At 45.3% G+C, this 17299-nt stretch overlaps 2 protein-coding genes across 2 annotated transcripts; one reads left to right on the top strand and one right to left on the bottom strand.

Annotated features, from left to right (window-relative positions):
* Positions 1-8852: 8852 nt before the first annotated feature.
* On the bottom strand, positions 8853-12030 carry LOC112883495 (probable mitochondrial saccharopine dehydrogenase-like oxidoreductase At5g39410). The gene is made up of 2 exons (XM_025948799.1): positions 11263-12030; positions 8853-9819 (listed from the first exon to the last, which is right to left on the bottom strand). The coding sequence occupies exons 1-2, from the start codon at positions 11923-11925 to the stop codon at positions 9130-9132; spliced, it is 1353 nt and encodes a 450-aa protein (XP_025804584.1). The 5' UTR covers positions 11926-12030; the 3' UTR covers positions 8853-9129.
* Positions 12031-14378: 2348 nt separating this feature from the next.
* LOC112880259 (eukaryotic translation initiation factor 5A) lies at positions 14379-17218 on the top strand. The gene is made up of 6 exons (XM_025944786.1): positions 14379-14538; positions 14678-14812; positions 15800-15922; positions 16005-16061; positions 16151-16225; positions 16845-17218. The coding sequence occupies exons 2-6, from the start codon at positions 14687-14689 to the stop codon at positions 16944-16946; spliced, it is 483 nt and encodes a 160-aa protein (XP_025800571.1). The 5' UTR covers positions 14379-14538; positions 14678-14686; the 3' UTR covers positions 16947-17218.
* The last annotated feature ends 81 nt before the right edge of the window (positions 17219-17299 follow it).

The following is a 17299-nucleotide window of genomic DNA, read 5'->3' as shown; positions in this document are numbered from 1 at the left end:
CGTAGGACACGTCTTAGCCAGTAATTGTGACTTGTACTTTGGATATTTATTGAACTTTGCTCATCTGCACTCGATTTTGTTCCACATACACATACATATTGTGCCTATCCTACAGCTCCATATACATACACTTCATCTCAGTGCAGCGAAGGACCCTTGAAATCTTGGTACCCTCTTTTCACAGGTTTTTCACCATCCGCCGGTTGTACCATCCCACTGCTTGTGTTGGTAAGAACTTAGTAAGAACTTTGTAAGACGCGTGTGAGGGTGTGATTCCACCAACAAACCCACCTAGTTCATAGGGTCTTTTTGTTTCACTAACCATGCCAGACGACAGGCCTATTTTGTCTAGTGAATTGCAGGCCATGATGGACGAACTCAAGGAGTTTTCGCTAAGGAGATAAATAAGGTGGCGCAAGACGTCCAAGGGGCCAATCATACGATTGAGGGGGTGAATAAACGCCTCTCTACACTGACGGACAGGGTTCAACATCTTGAAGTCAACCCTTCCAAGAGCAAAGACGATGATGATGACTGGCTAGAGGATGATGATGACATCATTTTTGGGTCTGATAGCGAGCCTGATATGGCTAAGACTCGTGCGGAGAAGGTCCGTCGTCAACGTCTTCGCAAGAATAAAACAGGTATGGGAGGAACCAAACATCGGCGCACTACAGGTAATGATGATCCTTATGCCAAAGTCAAATTTACCATACGTTCTTTCCATGGTCGTTATGATGCAGAGGAATACTTAGATTTGGAGATGACTGTTGAACAAAAATTTGCTTCCCATCTTGTTCCTGACCAACATAGGGTTAGACAAGCCACTAGTGAATTTAAAGATTTTGCTATAATCTGGTGGCAAGAATGTGCTCAATTAAATATCCAACCTGGTTCATGGGACGCGCTTAAGATAGCAATGCGTGATCGTTTTGTTCCTGCATCTTATAAACGTGATATGCGTAAGAAATTACAACGTTTAGATCAGGGTGATATGTCTGTTCAGGAGTATTACGCAGAGCTTCAAAAGGGCATGGTTCGATGTGGTGTAGTTGAGGATGCTGAGGATAAAGTGTGTCGTTTTTATGGTGGTTTGAAACGTGAAATTCAGGACATTGTTGACTATAAATCTTTTACTACCACCAACAGATCCTACATGCCCAAATCTTTTACTCCCAAAGGATCTTCCACGGCGGTGTCACCAGCTCCAGCAACCACGCCCGCCGCTGGTAAGTCTCGTGTGCAGGAACAGACCAAGAGTGCTTCACCAGCAGCGCGCTCTTCCTCTGGCATTCAGTGCCATCGTTGTCAGGGCTTTGGCCATGTGATTCGAGAATGCCCAAGCAAGCGGACATACATTGCCACTGCTGATGGTGGCTACGTCAGTACTTCGGATGCTGAGGATGACACTGAAGATGTCCCACCTTCTAATGAGGGTCTTTCATTGAGTGCGGGTGATGCGGGCTCTCAGCGGATTTGTATTGTCCACCGTGTCCTCAGTACACAATTGGGACAGGCAGACAAGATGAAACGCCATAATTTGTTCCAGATTTTATTTGTGATCCACGATCGGCGTGCACGTGTAATCATTGATGGAGGCAGCTGCAACAACCTAGTTAGTGCTGATTTGGTCCAGAAGTTGGGTTTAGCCACACGTCCTCATAAACATCCTTACCATGTTCAGTGGCTAAACGACTCGGGTAAGGTTAAGGTAAATCAAACTGCACGGGTGTATTTTTCTCTTGGTCCATATTCTGATTATGCAGTTTGTGATGTGGTACCCATGGACGCATGTTCGCTTTTGTTGGGTCGTCCATGGGAATTTGATAATGATGCTATCCACCATGGTAGAAGTAACACATGCACACTTATGTATAAGGGCCAGAAAATCACTTTGCACCTAATGACCCCTGCTGAAATTGTACAAGCTGATAAAGAACGACTTGCTTCACCTGATGTTGCTGCCCCAGTTGCAACCCAGGCCGCTATTAAATTGAAAACTCATAATATGCTTGTAACCAAATCTGATCTATATGATATGGATGTTTCTACTGTGTGCTATGCTTTGATATGTAAGGATGCTTTATGTCCTATTCGTGATATAGCTAGCACTTTGCCTCCTGCGGTCGCTGATATTTTGCAGGCGTATGACGATGTGTTTCCAAATGAGCTCCCACCAGGGTTGCCACCTTTGAGAGGTATTGAGCACCAAATTGATTTGATTCCGGGAGCGTCTTTGCCCAACCGAGCAGCTTACAGGACCAATCCCGAGGAGACTAAAGAGATTCAGTGACAAGTCCAAGAGCTTTTGGACCGCGGGTATGTGCGTGAGAGTCTTAGTCCTTGTTCTGTACCTGTGCTTTTGGTTCCTAAGAAAGATGGTACATGGCGCATGTGTGTAGATTGTAGAGCCATTAACAACATAACTATTCGATACCGTCATCCTATACCTCGGTTAGATGATATGCTTGATGAGTTAAGTGGCGCTATAATTTTTACAAAGATTGATTTGCGTAGTGGATACCACCAGATTCGCATGAAGTTGGGTGATGAATGGAAAACTGCTTTTAAGACAAAATTTGGTTTATATGAGTGGTTAGTGATGCCTTTTGATTTAACTAATGCACCTAGCACTTTCATGCGTTTGATGAATGAGGTTTTACGTGCTTTCATTGGTAAATTTGTGGTGGTTTATTTTGATGATATCTTGATATATAGCAAGTCACATGAGGAACATTTGGATCATCTACGTGCTGTTTTTGACGCCTTGAGAGCGGCGAGCTTGTATGCTAACCTTGAGAAGTGCATTTTTTGCACCGATCGAGTTGCTTTTCTTGGCTATGTTGTGACTCCTCAGGGCATTGAAGTGGATGGTGCAAAGATTGATGCCATTAGGAGTTGGCCTACTCCTCAGACTATTACACAGGTGCGAAGTTTTCTTGGTCTTGCAGGGTTCTATCGGCGTTTTGTGAGAGATTTCAGCACCATTGCTGCCCCACTACATGAGTTGACGAACAAAGGTGTTTCTTTCCATTGGGGCCCAGCACAAGATAAAGCTTTTGATACTTTGAAAGCGCGGCTTACTTCGGCGCTTTTGCTGCAACTTCCTGACTTTGGTAAGACTTTTGAGCTTGAATGTGATGCCAGTGGCGTTGGCATTGGTGGCTTGTTGATGCAAGAAGGTAAACCTGTTTCTTATTTTAGTGAGAAATTGAATGGGCCTACTCTGAATTATTCCACGTATGATAAAGAATTTTATGCTTTTGTTCGTTCTCTAGAGACGTGGCAACATTATTTATGGCCTAAGGAATTCATTATTCATTCTGATCATGAATCACTTAAGTACCTTCGCATGCAAAATAAACTGAACCGTAGACATGCCTAGTGGGTTGAATTTATTGAATCTTTTCCATACATCATTAAACACAAGAAAGGGAAAGATAATGTTATTGCTGATGCCTTATCTCGTCGTTACACCATGTTGTCTCAACTGGATTGTCGCATTTTTGGACTTGAGTTGATCAAGGGACAGTATGAACTTGATACTGCTTTTAAAGATGTGATCCTGCATTGTAAAGAGGGTCGTGCTTGGAATAAATATGTGCTGAATGATGGGTATTTGTTTAGAGCTAACCGCCTATGCATTCCAGTTGGATCCGTTCGTCTTCTCTTGTTGCAGGAAGCACATGGTGCAGGTTTGATGGGCCACTTTGGGGCCACAAAGACGTTGGATGTGTTGGCCAACCATTTCTTTTGGCCACAGATGAGGCGAGATGTTCAGAGGTTCGTGAGTCGCTGCACTACATGTCAAAAGGCTAAGTCACACTTGAATCCACATGGTTTGTATATGCCTCTTCCTGTTCCTTCTATTCCTTGGTCAGATATTTCTATGGATTTTGTGTTAGGATTGCCTAGGACTAAGAGGGGGAGAGATAGCGTTTTTGTTGTGGTGGATCGGTTTTCTAAAATGGCACATTTTATACCATGTCATAAAAGTGATGATGCTGTTCATATTGCTGACCTCTTTTTCCAAGAGATTGTACGCTTGCATGGTATGCCTTCTACTATTGTTTCAGATCGTGATGCGAAGTTTTTGAGTCACTTCTGGCGTACTTTGTGGAACAAGTTGGGTACAAAATTGTTATTTTCTACCACTTGTCATCCGCAAACTGATGGACAAACGGAGGTGGTGAACCGTACCTTGGGGACCATGTTGAGGGCTGTTTTAAAGAAGAATTTGAAGATGTGGGAAGAATGTTTGCCTCATGTGGAGTTTGCATACAATAGGGCAACACATTCTACCACCAAGGTAAGTCCTTTTCAGGTAGTGTATGGTTTTAACCCCCGCGCTCCTATTGATATTTTACCTTTGCCTACTAGTGAGCGAATTCATAGTGAGGCTAAGGAACGTGCTGAATTTATATTGAAAATACATGAAACAACTAAGCAAAATATTGAAAAGATGACTGAAAAATATAGAGTTGCTGGTAGCAAAGGTAAGAAAGAATTAAAGCTTGAACCGGGTAATCTTGTGTGGTTGCACTTGAGAAAAGAACGTTTTCCAGATTTGAGGAAGTCTAAGTTAATGCCAAGAGCTGATGGTCCATTCAAAATACTTGAGAAAATTAATGATAATGCATACAAACTTGATTTGCCTCCCGAGTTTGGGTTAGTCCCACCTTTAACATTTCAGATTTGAAACCTTACTTGGGAGAAGAGGATGTGCTTGAGTCGAGGACGACTCCGATTCAAGAGGGGGATGATGATGAGGACATCACTCCTATGGATATACAAGAGGTTCCTTCGCTGGACATTCAAACCATTCAAGCTCCAATCACAAGAGCTCGGGCGCGACAATTAAATTTAGAGGTGAGCTCGCTCCTAAGCGTTTCTGTTAATAATTGTGAGAATGGTTTGCTACCTAATTTTTACAATATGATTAGGAACCAAGGAGAGGTCCAGGGAACACATGGAGAGGAGCATGGAGGTGTGGAGGAACAGTAAGGGCCGCCAAGCCACATGGAGACCCAATCCAATTTAACTTCGAGTCCACCTCGGAGTCCAGGAGCAGCCTGATGTAAATTGGACGCCCAGGCCACATCCGAAGTCCGAATTCGACGATCCACATATGGACGGAAAGATAATTTCATGGAGCTTCTATTGGCGTTGGTTTCAGGTCCAAACTCCTTCTGAGTCGTCGGAAATTGTCCAAGGAAGTTGGCGTCCAGATTCTGTTCCGGTGCTGCGACATCGTATTTTGGCCTTTGGACCGTGTGTCTTTGTTGAGCCCATTAGGGGCGCGTTCAGGGGGAAGCCACACCCCTATTCCCTATATTTCAGTAGCCGCCGCCCTTATTAGGGTTCGGGTTTTGCTTTAGATCAATCTGTCTTTGAACAGTCGCCGTCTTTCGGTTTGTAGCACCCCAACTTTCAAGCTTAATCAATCATCTGCAGTTGTCACTTCAATTTGAGTGCTGCGTTTCTTTCGAGTTCTTGCTTGTGTTCTTCGTTTCGCAGGCAGGGATTAGCCTTCTCGGCGAGGTCAACCGGATTTTGACTACGTTTGATAACCAGAAGAGTTGTGGTGCTAAGATTGCGGGGTTCGAGTTGCTGACTTGAAGCCGGATCGGTGTGTCGCAATCCGACCAAAACGAGTTTTCCTTCACCTGACGGAAGATCGGGCACCCCCGTTCATATCAAGTGGTAATCAGAGACTCAGGTATTACCGTCAGGCTTACCCTAGTTTAGTTTGTTCTATCGTCCTATAACTCTAGAAAATTGCCATACAAAAAAAAATATATTCCGCTGTCCTAGAACCCTTGTTGGCCTTTGCAATTTTGTTTTCAGACTCGCTTTGTTCAGTTTGTGTCCGTGGTCGAGTCGTGTTGCTGGTTTAGGGTTTGTCTTCGTCATGGTTCAACCGCACCGTCGCTGTGTTTTTGTTTGCGCCGCTATCCCATCCACCATTACCCAGATCCCAAGTCGATCCATCCCATTACTCGACTTGCCCTCGCTAGCCGCCTTGTGTGAACTCTCGCCGCGCCAGCCCTAGATAGGTTGCGAGCCGCCTTGTGCCTTCCGCCTTGCACCGCAGCCCCCCTTGGATTCATCTGGCGATTACCCATTGCGCATACCAGGGAGAATTTGTGCCCTAGCTGCTGATCTATCTGCCGGGTTGTGTCTTCGAAAAAACATAACTTGAGATACCTTCCATAAAACAGGCATAACTTTTCGCTCGGTTCTCCGTTTTGGTTGAAATTTTTACAGGAGCTTGGCAACAAAAAGTTGCACAAATGATTCACTCGGCTTTGCTGGTCAGGCCGATCTCAAAAAATTCAAAAAAAATCAGGAAGATAATTAAAAAAATTCAGTTTGTGTCCACCACGCTTTTCGGCATACCTATTTGATTTTCTGTAGACCACATCTGATCTCTGTTTCAGGTGAAACTTGGTGTGGTTCCTATTCTGGTGTTGCTTGTGCTGAGAAAAATATCAAAAAAATCATTGCAAAAAGAAAATCGAAATTAACTAGGCTTTGCACTAGTGCCTTTTTGGCATTGCTAGTACAATATTTACGGTACTGCAATTCTCATTGTTCTGTGAGTTTCTTCCATTGTTCTTTGTTCCAACTTGTTATGCTACACGTAGGACACATCTTAGCCAGTAATTGTGACTTGTACTTTGGATATTTATTGAACTTTGCTCATCTGCACTCGATTTTATTCCACATACACATACATATTGTGCCTATCCTACAGCTCCATATACATACACTTCATCTCAGTGCAGCGAAGGACCCTTGCAATCTTGGTACCCTCTTTTCACAGGTTTTTCACCATCCACCGGTTGTACCATCCCACTGCTTGTGTTGGTAAAAACTTAGTAAGAACTTGGTAAGACGCGTGTGAGGGTGTGATTCCACCAACAAACCCACCTAGTTCATAGGGTCTTTTTGTTTCACTAACCATGCCAGACGACAGGCCTGTTTTGTCTAGTGAATTGCAGGCCATGATGGATGAACTCAAGGAGTTTTTCGCTAAGGAGATAAATAAGGTGGCGCAAGACGTCCAAGGGGCCAATCATACGATTGAGGGGGTGAACAAACGCCTCTCTACACTGACGGACAGGGTTCAACATCTTGAAGTCAACCCTTCCAAGAGCAAAGACGATGATGATGACTGGCTAGAGGATGATGATGACATCATTTTTGGGTCTGATGGCGAGCCTGATATGGCTAAGACTCGTGCGGAGAAGGTCCGTCGTCAACGTCTTCGCAAGAATAAAACAGGTATGGGAGGAACCAAACATCGGCGCACTACAGGTAATGATGATCCTTATGCCAAAGTCAAATTTACCATACCTTCTTTCCATGGTCGTTATGATGCAGAGAAATACTTAGATTGGGAGATGACTGTTGAACAAAAATTTGCTTCCCATCTTGTTCCTGACCAACATAGGGTTAGACAAGCCACTAGTGAATTTAAAGATTTTAGTATAATCTGGTGGCAAGAATGTGCTCAATTAAATATCCAACCTGGTTCATGGGACGCGCTTAAGATAGCAATGCGTGATCGTTTTGTTCCTGCATCTTATAAACGTGATATGCGTAAGAAATTACAACGTTTAGATCAGGGTGATATGTCTGTTCAGGAGTATTACGCAGAGCTTCAAAAGGGCATGGTTCGATGTGGTGTAGTTGAGGATGCTGAGGATAAAGTGTGTCGTTTTTATGGTGGTTTGAAACGTGAAATTCAGGACATTGTTGACTATAAATCTTTTACTACCACCAACCAGTTGTTCCAGCTTGCTATGCTTGCAGAAAAAGAATTGCAGGGAAGACAACAGCAGCAGCCTCAGAGCAGGAGCACCTCCAACAGATCCTACATGCCCAAATCGCAGGCAGGGATTAGCCTTCTCGGCGAGGTCAACCGGATTGTGACTACGGTTGATAACCAGAGGAGTTGTGGTGCTAAGATTGCGGGGTTCGAGTTGCTGACTTGAAGCCGGATCGGTATGTCGCAATCCGACCAAAACGAGTTTTCCTTCACCTGACGGAAGATCGGGCACCCCTGTTCATATCACCACCTAAAACCCATAACCAACAGCAACAAAAGCCTCACAACCCTGGTCAGCTTCTCCATTCTTGTTTCCATGTCTTGGGTCCGAAACAAGCCACCAGGATTTGCAGCTTGCCCAGCTTCGGTGCTCTGAACTTCTTCCTCAGCCTCTATCTCATTTTCGACATCATACATCTGCAGTACTTATTCTCCACTAAATCATCCAAATATTGCCTCTGAAACCTATAGTACTGGCACCTAGTTGCAACCTGTTCAAGCAAACACAATACAACCGAGCATTCAAACCCTAACTCGATATGAATCTGAATGCCTAGAGCCAAATCAAAGAAACAATGAACTCACCCATGGATTATCCCTTGGACATTTGAAGAAAACACTGCCAATGTTCTCGTTTTCCTTCTTCGACCGACGCTCAGTCACCCTAGCCATCTTGCATTGTGGGCACCGGATCAAGGGCAAGCCCGTCTCCGTTCCGACGGGGAAGGACCTCATCCTCGGCATGCTCCTGTCGGATGCAGAGGAATCTCCCGCTTGCGACATCCCCCAGCGGGGGCCGGCTGGCGGCGAGCATAACTGAAGGGGAGGAGAGGTCGAGAGGGGTCAACGCAGACCCGGGGGGGGGGGGGGGGGGGGTTTCGGGAGCCGGCGGGGTAAAAGGATAAGGCAGGGGCACGGGGATCTTTTCGCGTGCCCTCTCCACCTTGGTAGGCTAACATGGCGTGCCACATTAGCGTTTTTGGTAAATAATTAGCTTTGCGCGAAGATGAGTGGCAAATATTTAGAAGCCAAAATAAGAGTAGCTTCCGAAAGAATGCCAATCGTAAGGATGGCAAATAACCCCAGCCTCTCCCAGTACACACAACCACACCGGTTTTCCTACTGTCACCTCACATAGACACACAACACACAAACAAGAGACTAGGCACTTCACCAGAACGTAGTAGGCCATTTGGACTCTTCACCACACAGGCACACACACAATTTAGTCGCCACTGATCGCTTCTTATTCCCCAGGTGGCACATCCTTCGTCCCAACACTTCTCCAGCAGGCCTCAGAGCATGGACCTCGTCCCGTGAACATCGAACGACATCCCGTTCTCCTGGAGGCGCCGCTGGAGGTCGGTGGGGCCGAAGAGGGCGCCCGGAGTGTACACCCCTCCCCTGGGCAGGTTCCCGCGCTGGGTCAGCAGTACGAGGGCGCACTGCACCAGCACGATCGGGGTCGTGATGTACCCGACCTCAGGCCCCGAGACCTCGGTGATCACCTCCTTGTCCAGCTTGCCGCCGCGCTCCAACGCCCGGGCTGCGTCGCCGTAGCCGTGGCCGACGAACCACATCTTGAACGAGCCACTCCGCACCTCTTCCTCCGTCGGGCCAGCCCTGCTGAACAGCCCGGTGGAGAAGAACTCGGGGTACCTCAGCAGGAGGTACCTGCCCAAGGGGGAGTTGGCGAGCAAGCCGATGGACAGTCCCATGATCACGGAGCGCAGGAGGACCACTAGGGATTTGGAGGCGATCTTGACGCCGAAGTGGGCAGGTTTAACAGAGGACCAGAAGTTCTTTCTGTGCTTGGCGTACTCTGGGGTTTCTTCAGCCCCAGGAAGCCCCTCAGGATGCTCAGTGATGGTTGATAGAGTTCTCTTCACGACCGTTGTGTCGGCTGAAGGCAACTTCATAGCCCACATTCCCAGAGGATTGTGAGCCTCTATCAGTGACCCGTTGGGAGGTGTTGGACCTGGGATCTGCATAAAGGAACAGACATTACAATTAATCAAGATTCTATCCAGAAAACACTATCTGGATAGGACTCTATCAGCGACCCTTTGGGAGGTGGAGGGCCTGGAATCTGCATAAAGGAACAAACATTAGCATTAATCAAGATTTTATCCAGAAACACTATTTGATCTGTCAGTGTTTCACAAATATGTGATTTCATGAAATGAAAATAGGCACTACAGTTTTCAATGGATACGTGGACCGTTGAACTGCAAAAACAGAAAAAGAAAAGAAACATTTGAGGTAGCACATGCCACAAAATCTATTAACCTCTGAATTAAGAGGCAAAGTGCATGTTAATTTGCAATTCCACAAATATGCATATTTTAATTCAAGATTCAATAGAAATTTCATCGAAAAAATTACAGGCCACAAGGGCGCACCCAATAGAGACTTCAAGATTAGCTTTCAGAAAAAAATAGAGACTTCAAGATGAAAGTATACACCCGCTTTGATTTAAGGACATCACATGTAAGCTGCGAGCTTTTAATTTACCGTAAAAAGAAGTTTTGAAAGAACTAGATGAACAACTTGAGAAAATAACATAACCCATTCCTTGCGGGGTAGCACTACCGCGATCCATTGTACAGACAAGAGGCACGGCAACCATCATTTACATGTGACAGTTCAGAGGTTTCTTAAGGAGTGGAAGGAACATCTAGCGGTTGGCAGTTGGCACACGAGAAGGGAATGCTTGATGGAATACTGACCGCGCCACAAAAATAATGGCATTTCGGCATGAAGGTAAGCAGAAGGGAATTCATAAAAAAAAAATTTGCCAAAAAATACAGAAAGAAAACAGCACTGTGAGTTGGTCAACAAGTACAGCTCTCCAACAAGTATTACTTCATCAAATTAGCAGTCCAGCACACATAAAAAATTTTATTCAGTGTGAAATTCACAATGACAAAGAAAATCCAGAAGATCTATGAGCTAACTGTCCAGATTTACCATAATAAAGAGTAAAAAATTGCTATTAGAAGAACTTTCACTAATCATTTGCATCAGTAACACATGGCACACTAGGTGATTTGGGCATACATATTTTGAAGCTAACCTAATTTTGATTTTAGGAAGCATATGTAGCTATGCCAAACTACTGATCCAGCATACCCTTCAGGAAAACATGGCCAAATTTAGCTCAAATAGGACAACAATAGAAAAATTCTTGCATGATGGCTTCTAATGTGCAAAAGACACGTGGATTTGGTATCTGATTCTGACCCAGCAACTATCATAGTGAAAATTTCCAGTATGTTCCAGGTTCAGACAAATCAATCCTTCTAAGTTTTAGTATAATGTAAACATTCTAACTGTAACTATCTTTCACCTTTGTTTTGCGATCAAACAAGCAGGTGATCAAAACCTTCCACAAATTCAGCAGCAGAGATAAGTGAATAGCAACTCACATTGGGCCTTGGGCGCCTGGGACGTGATCGGCGCAGTGCCCGCAGCTGGTCGGCGCTGGCCACCCCGAGCACGGCCGACTCGTAGGTGCCGATGTTCCCGACGATCCTCTTGGTGTAGTGCAGGCTAACGTACGCCTCCACGGTCACCAGCGCGGACGGCGGCGCCCACTGCCTGGAGTGGAACAGGAACCCCAGCTCCGCGGGGACGGAGTCGAACCCGCAGGCGGAGACGATGAGCGACCCGCTCTTCGCCGCGGGCTCGTGGAGCTCGGCCTCGACGCGCTCCATGAACTCGGGCTCCCCGGAGATGTCGAGGCAGTCGGCGCCCGCGGCCGCGCAGGCCGCCGCGACGGCGTGGCCGTGGAGGCGGAAGGGCCCCGCGCAGGAGAGCACGACGCGGGCGCGGGATGCGAGCGCCGCGAGGGAGGCCGAGTCGGAGGCGTCCGCCACGAGGACGGCCACGTCATCTGGCGGCGGGGCCGGGGCCGCCGCCCAGCGCAGCGCCGCGGCCACGCGGTCGCGGCTGCGGCCGGCGACCGCGAGGGAGCGGAGCGGGGAGGAGGGGGAGAGGAACTTGAGGGCCTCGCGTATGACGTACTTGCCAGTGAAGCCCGAGGCCCCGAAGATGACGACGTCGAACACCTCCGGCTCCGGCGGCGCCATGCCGGGCGGGCGTGGGGGCCTGGTGGGGTTTGGGGTCGGTCACTGAGCGGTGGGGCCGCCCGGCTGCCAGCGCGGAGTGGCTCGGGAACCTGAACACCTGGTGCGACTCCAGCGACTGCCGCGTTAAATTGCAGAAGCTGGGCGGCGTTTGCTATGTGCTTGTACTTCCACTTTTGAATTTTCAAATTTTTCTTTGAAATATAATTGAGCTTTCCAAGTTGCAAACATGCATATGATTCATGCAACAATGCCACCAGTAAAATCCCGCTTGTTATTCACATGTCGCTCTGGCACAAGTACAAGGTGAGCTGCGGCATCCGTTAACATGGGTGGGCAGTGCGCGTTGGATCCGGTACCACGAAGTTTCAGGGTACATCAAATTGGGATCAACCAAGAGTTATAGGTAATTATCCAAAAAAACAAGAGTTATAAGCATGGGATGCTCACTGATTTTTAACACGCAAATCAATTTGGAGAACGGCATTTGTTTTACCTTTTTGAGTGGGCCTGAATGTACAGGATATCTGGTTTCTTTTACATGCGTCCCTTTTCGTATTGTCATTAGGTTGGTTGAGTGTTATGATTAAGCTACTACTAGGTTGGTTTTTTGTTGGTGTTTGTACCATAATATGGTTAGAAGGATGGTGGTTGCTAGTATCGCATTGGTTTCCAAGAGCATGCCAATAGTGTGGCCTTAAATCAATACATCGAGGACTCATCAGGAAAAAAGAATGTAGCCATACTACTCATAACAGCACGAAGGTTAACATTACGCTAATAGCAGCTTACAAGGCTTGTTAGTTGCATCTTTTAGTGAGAAAGAAACAAGCCTTGTGCCACTGGAGTTCTAGGCACTTCTTTTCTGCCATTGCCCTCCATTGAGCCGGTGCCACATCTTCTTCTGTTGCATGTCTTTTCGCCTCTTGCTGCCTCGTCGATTAATGAAGCAAATTACGTATCTAGTTCTCCGACTAAGCACCTTCCTTCCTGTCCTCTTCACATCTTTTGATCCGGACCATTGTATTCCTTTCTGTGAGACTCCAATGACTGAGTTCCGTCTAACTGTCCAACATCTCCATGGATGGGTTAGGTCTCCCCGTGCGGAGTGTCATCGCACAGTTACCAAGATTGGAAATTTAATAACTGTACCGGATGAGTGTTATAGCAATAACACTTCTCTCTCATTCTATAAAACTTTCACTCCGTTCTCCTCATAAATGACTCTGCCATATCAGTATACTGATATGGTATGATATTTAGGGAAAAGGATGAATTTTCAAGCATACATGATCCATCGAGCATGAATTTTTTACTACAACTCAAGCATATAATGATTAGCCCATCATAAAAATTTCACCATAATTGGACCATGAAAATGTAGCTATGAATTAATTACAGAAAAGTATATATCTAAAAGTACAACGAATATTTTTTACTAAATTATATCATATCATATATTCACTGCAGAAATCTACTCATGTAGAGTCCAACAAAATTTAATTTTTCATTTTATGATTTTTTTTATTTACTATGATTTTTAAATATTCAGCTAAAATAAATATAAAAAAGCAAAACCACTAAGAGAAATTAGAAAAAAAAATTATGTATCCGGTATCGCGAGTTCAAGAAGTTCCGAGGGAAGGTTTTATTACTTAGGGAGAAAATACGGATTCGTCACAAAGTGAGCTGGGCCTGCAAAAGCCCGAAACATTTTGGGCCAATCAATGCCTAGACCTGCCTAATGATCTTGTTGGGCCAGGCGGCAATCCTAATTTGTTCGGGCTGATTTTTTTTTGAGATGTTCGGGCTGAAAATTGGCTACCTCTAGTTCCGTCCAACGAACGAGAGTATACCAGTTCTGTTCTTTTTTCCCTGGTTGGATCGACTACTTCAAAACGTACAGTTGACGTGACTACGGACTATGCCTTATATACGCGGGAAGATTGATACAATGACAAGATGCTACTCAAAAGCAAAATTCAAAATATCACTCCAACTACTGGCTTGTGCTACCATTTTCCCGGCGTATTTGTTACATGGAAATTCTCCAACAGCACAAACATGCCCAGTCAATCCCCATACGATTTGTTGCAGTCACGTGCAAGCCAAACGTTAGGAACAGGAACAGTGCGTTTTTATAAGGCCTCACAGCGAATCCCAACCTGATCGGATTCAGAGCTTGACTTGTGTTTTCTTATCACTGATCAGCAAAAGACGCTGAAAAGGAAAGAAAAGCAAAGAAAAACTAAATAAAAAGCCGGGGAAAAGGAGGAAGAAAGATGCTTTCAGCCGTCCATGGCGTGAATCAAACGCGAGGAGATGCCCTACCCTCTGCAGCCGTACACGTGTTCCGACCCCCCGACCCAACCGACGGCCCAGATGCTCTAAACACCTGCACCTAGAGCTGGCTCACCGACACGCGGGCCCATTTTCCTTTGGACCAACTGGCAGTGAGACAAACCGCCTCCTCCCGGGTGGAAGCGGTGGGCGCACCTGCTGTTAGCAGTATAAATTCCCCCAAACCCTAGGATTCGCCGCGAGCTTATCGCTTATCATCTGCGCCTCCCCATCTCTCCCCTGCTCCTCCGCCTCCTCGTGATCCATCCAAACCAGGTAGGAATTTGACTCGCCGCCTCTCAGATTTGCTTCCGAATTTAGCAGCGAGGGTTCCTGATTTTGGAGTTGTTCTGCTTGCTGAGATCTGGGGGGATCGAGGCTAATTCTCGGATCTTGTTGTTTGGGGTTGTTGCAGGGGTAAGCCATGTCGGACTCCGAGGAGCACCACTTCGAGTCGAAGGCCGACGCCGGGGCGTCCAAGACCTACCCGCAGCAGGCCGGTACCATCCGCAAGAACGGCTTCATCGTCATCAAGGGCCGCCCCTGCAAGGTATATACGCGCTTCGATCTGGGTTCGAGTCTAGTGCTCTAGTCCTGCGATTATGTCTAGATGCGCGTGGTTATGTGGCTGAACTGGTGATTTGGAGTTGTATCCAGTCATACCATATGATGTCTGGATGGGGATACATGCTGCTACTGTTATCTGTGTACGGTTGACCCTGTCTCTGGGGCTGGAATTTGCGGACTTGGATGCTAAATACCGGATGATTATTGATTACTTAGAAGGTTGGCATCATGTCTGGGGAATTTGTAGATTTGGATGCTAGATTCCTGATGGTTAGTGATTACGCAGAAGATGGGCATCATGTCTGGGGATGGAATTTGTGGATTTGGATGCTAGATACCTGATGATTAGTGATTTCTTAGAAGAAAGGTGGTGATCATGGTGGATGAGAGACGTGATGCAAGTGTGAAAGGTGCCATCTGGAGTTAGTATGTTCTGTTGAATCTTCTTCTCAGAGCCCCAATTTTTAAGGGTTAAATTTGATCTGTCTTGAAGATAAAGGGGGAATAAAAGGGCCTTTTTGGTATGTTGATTGCACCCATCTAACACTAGTAGTTGAATCTGTAGCGAAAAAGTAAGTTTTTTTTTAATTTAATAAGGGGGCATCTAGTTTGACATGTACAGTAGCTAATTCTTGGGAGCAGCTGTCTGTTTTGCAATTGCCAAATAGCTTTGTACAGAACTAGATACTCCTGACCTGCCAAAGCCTTGCAGTCTCGTTAGCTTGTTGTGTATGTTATGGGGTCAATGCATTCTCGTAGGTGATGGCAAAACCCATTTCCTTTTATGTTCCCTTATATTTTCTTGTTTGATATTTATTATTGAGTTTCTGGTGGATTTTAGTGATATCAGCAATGCAAACATGAGGTTATCTGAATCTATTTAGCAGTTTCTCCGCTCTTAAGTAGCATCTTTTTGTTGCAATTTTGTTTCATTTATTGTATGTGGTTGATAAGTAACGTTATGCTGTAGGTGGTGGAGGTTTCTACCTCAAAGACTGGTAAGCATGGTCATGCTAAATGCCACTTTGTTGCTATCGACATATTCAATGGGAAAAAGCTTGAAGATATTGTCCCGTCTTCCCATAATTGTGATGTAAGTTAAAATATCTCTGCCTGTTTAACTGTACCCTTTCGATGATTCACTTTGTAATTCACTCACTGTTTCAACTCCTCAGGTGCCACACGTGAACCGCACTGAGTACCAGCTGATTGACATATCTGAGGATGGATTTGTATGTTCTAATAACAATCAGCCAAAGTATCTCTCTTTTGTACCTAAATGTTAGATTCAATATTTATTGTTTATTTCAATTTCTTTCAGGTGAGCCTTCTTACTTCTGATGGCAACACCAAGGATGATCTTAGACTCCCAACTGATGAGACTCTCCTGGCCCAGGTATTTTGGGGAACTCTCCATCTTAGTTACCTATTGTATCTCAATATTGTTTTCTGGAAAACGGTACATTATTTTTACAATGAACTTGTATATTCCAGTCTCTATCATCTTGTATATTTCAGTCTATCTGTAGCCTCTTCAGTAGCATGGTGTTAATAGATTCTGCATGGAAGCTGTAGAATATGAGGACCATGGAAGTAGTAGAATGTAAGGACCTCATAGAAGTATAGAACTAGAGGTGGATTTTGCATTCTCTTTATTTTTGTTGTTAGGGATCCATCTTGGTTAACGTGTGGTATAAAAATAATTTAAAGTATGCACTGCCACAGTACTTGCCAGACTTAATTATGATTGACATGAGTTATTATTTATATTGTTCTGTCACCACATCAGTTCTTCTGGGCCATGCCCGACTTTGTGCTGTTTCTAGTTGAATGCTTCTGATCTTATCTAATGGAAAGTTCTGTTTATTGTAACTCTTGTCATTGCACTCTTGCATCTCTGTTTTGTCATTTTAACAAATGTTGAAACATTTTATCTTGTTCTGTCTAACATTTATCATACTCCAATGTTAAGATTGTCCTAAAATGCTTACTCTATCTGATGCTTGGTTAATCAGATCAAGGATGGATTTGACAGCGGGAAGGACCTTGTGGTGACTGTCCAGTCCGCCATGGGGGAGGAGCAGATCTGCGCGCTGAAGGATGTCGGCCCCAAGTAGCTTCCCTAAAGAAGGCCGATCTTGGAACAGAGGGAGCAACTGTATCTCAAAACTTAAATCGAAAAAGGCGTGTATGGCGACGAAGGATTGGTACCGGGACATTCACCCTAGCTTGAGCTGGCTTTTGCTGTAGTAAACTCAAGTGCAGTGATTGCTGGGTGTGGCATCGTATCTGACTATCATTATCTGTGGTTACATTTGGAACCCTGTATTTTCTATGGTTTTATGCCCTCTGCTTAGTATCAATAATAAATTGGTTTGGAACGGTTGAATTGCGTTTGCTTGGATTCTTTTCCTTCCGTGAGCTTTATGTTGCTTTATACTTTTGTATCGGTGTTTTGGGTCAAGAACCG

This window comes from Panicum hallii, chromosome 2, assembly GCF_002211085.1.
Source record: "Panicum hallii strain FIL2 chromosome 2, PHallii_v3.1, whole genome shotgun sequence".
Classification (NCBI taxonomy): domain Eukaryota; kingdom Viridiplantae; phylum Streptophyta; class Magnoliopsida; order Poales; family Poaceae; genus Panicum; species Panicum hallii.
Note: the sequence above shows the minus strand (reverse complement) of the source record. Positions and strands in the feature narration are given on the sequence as shown.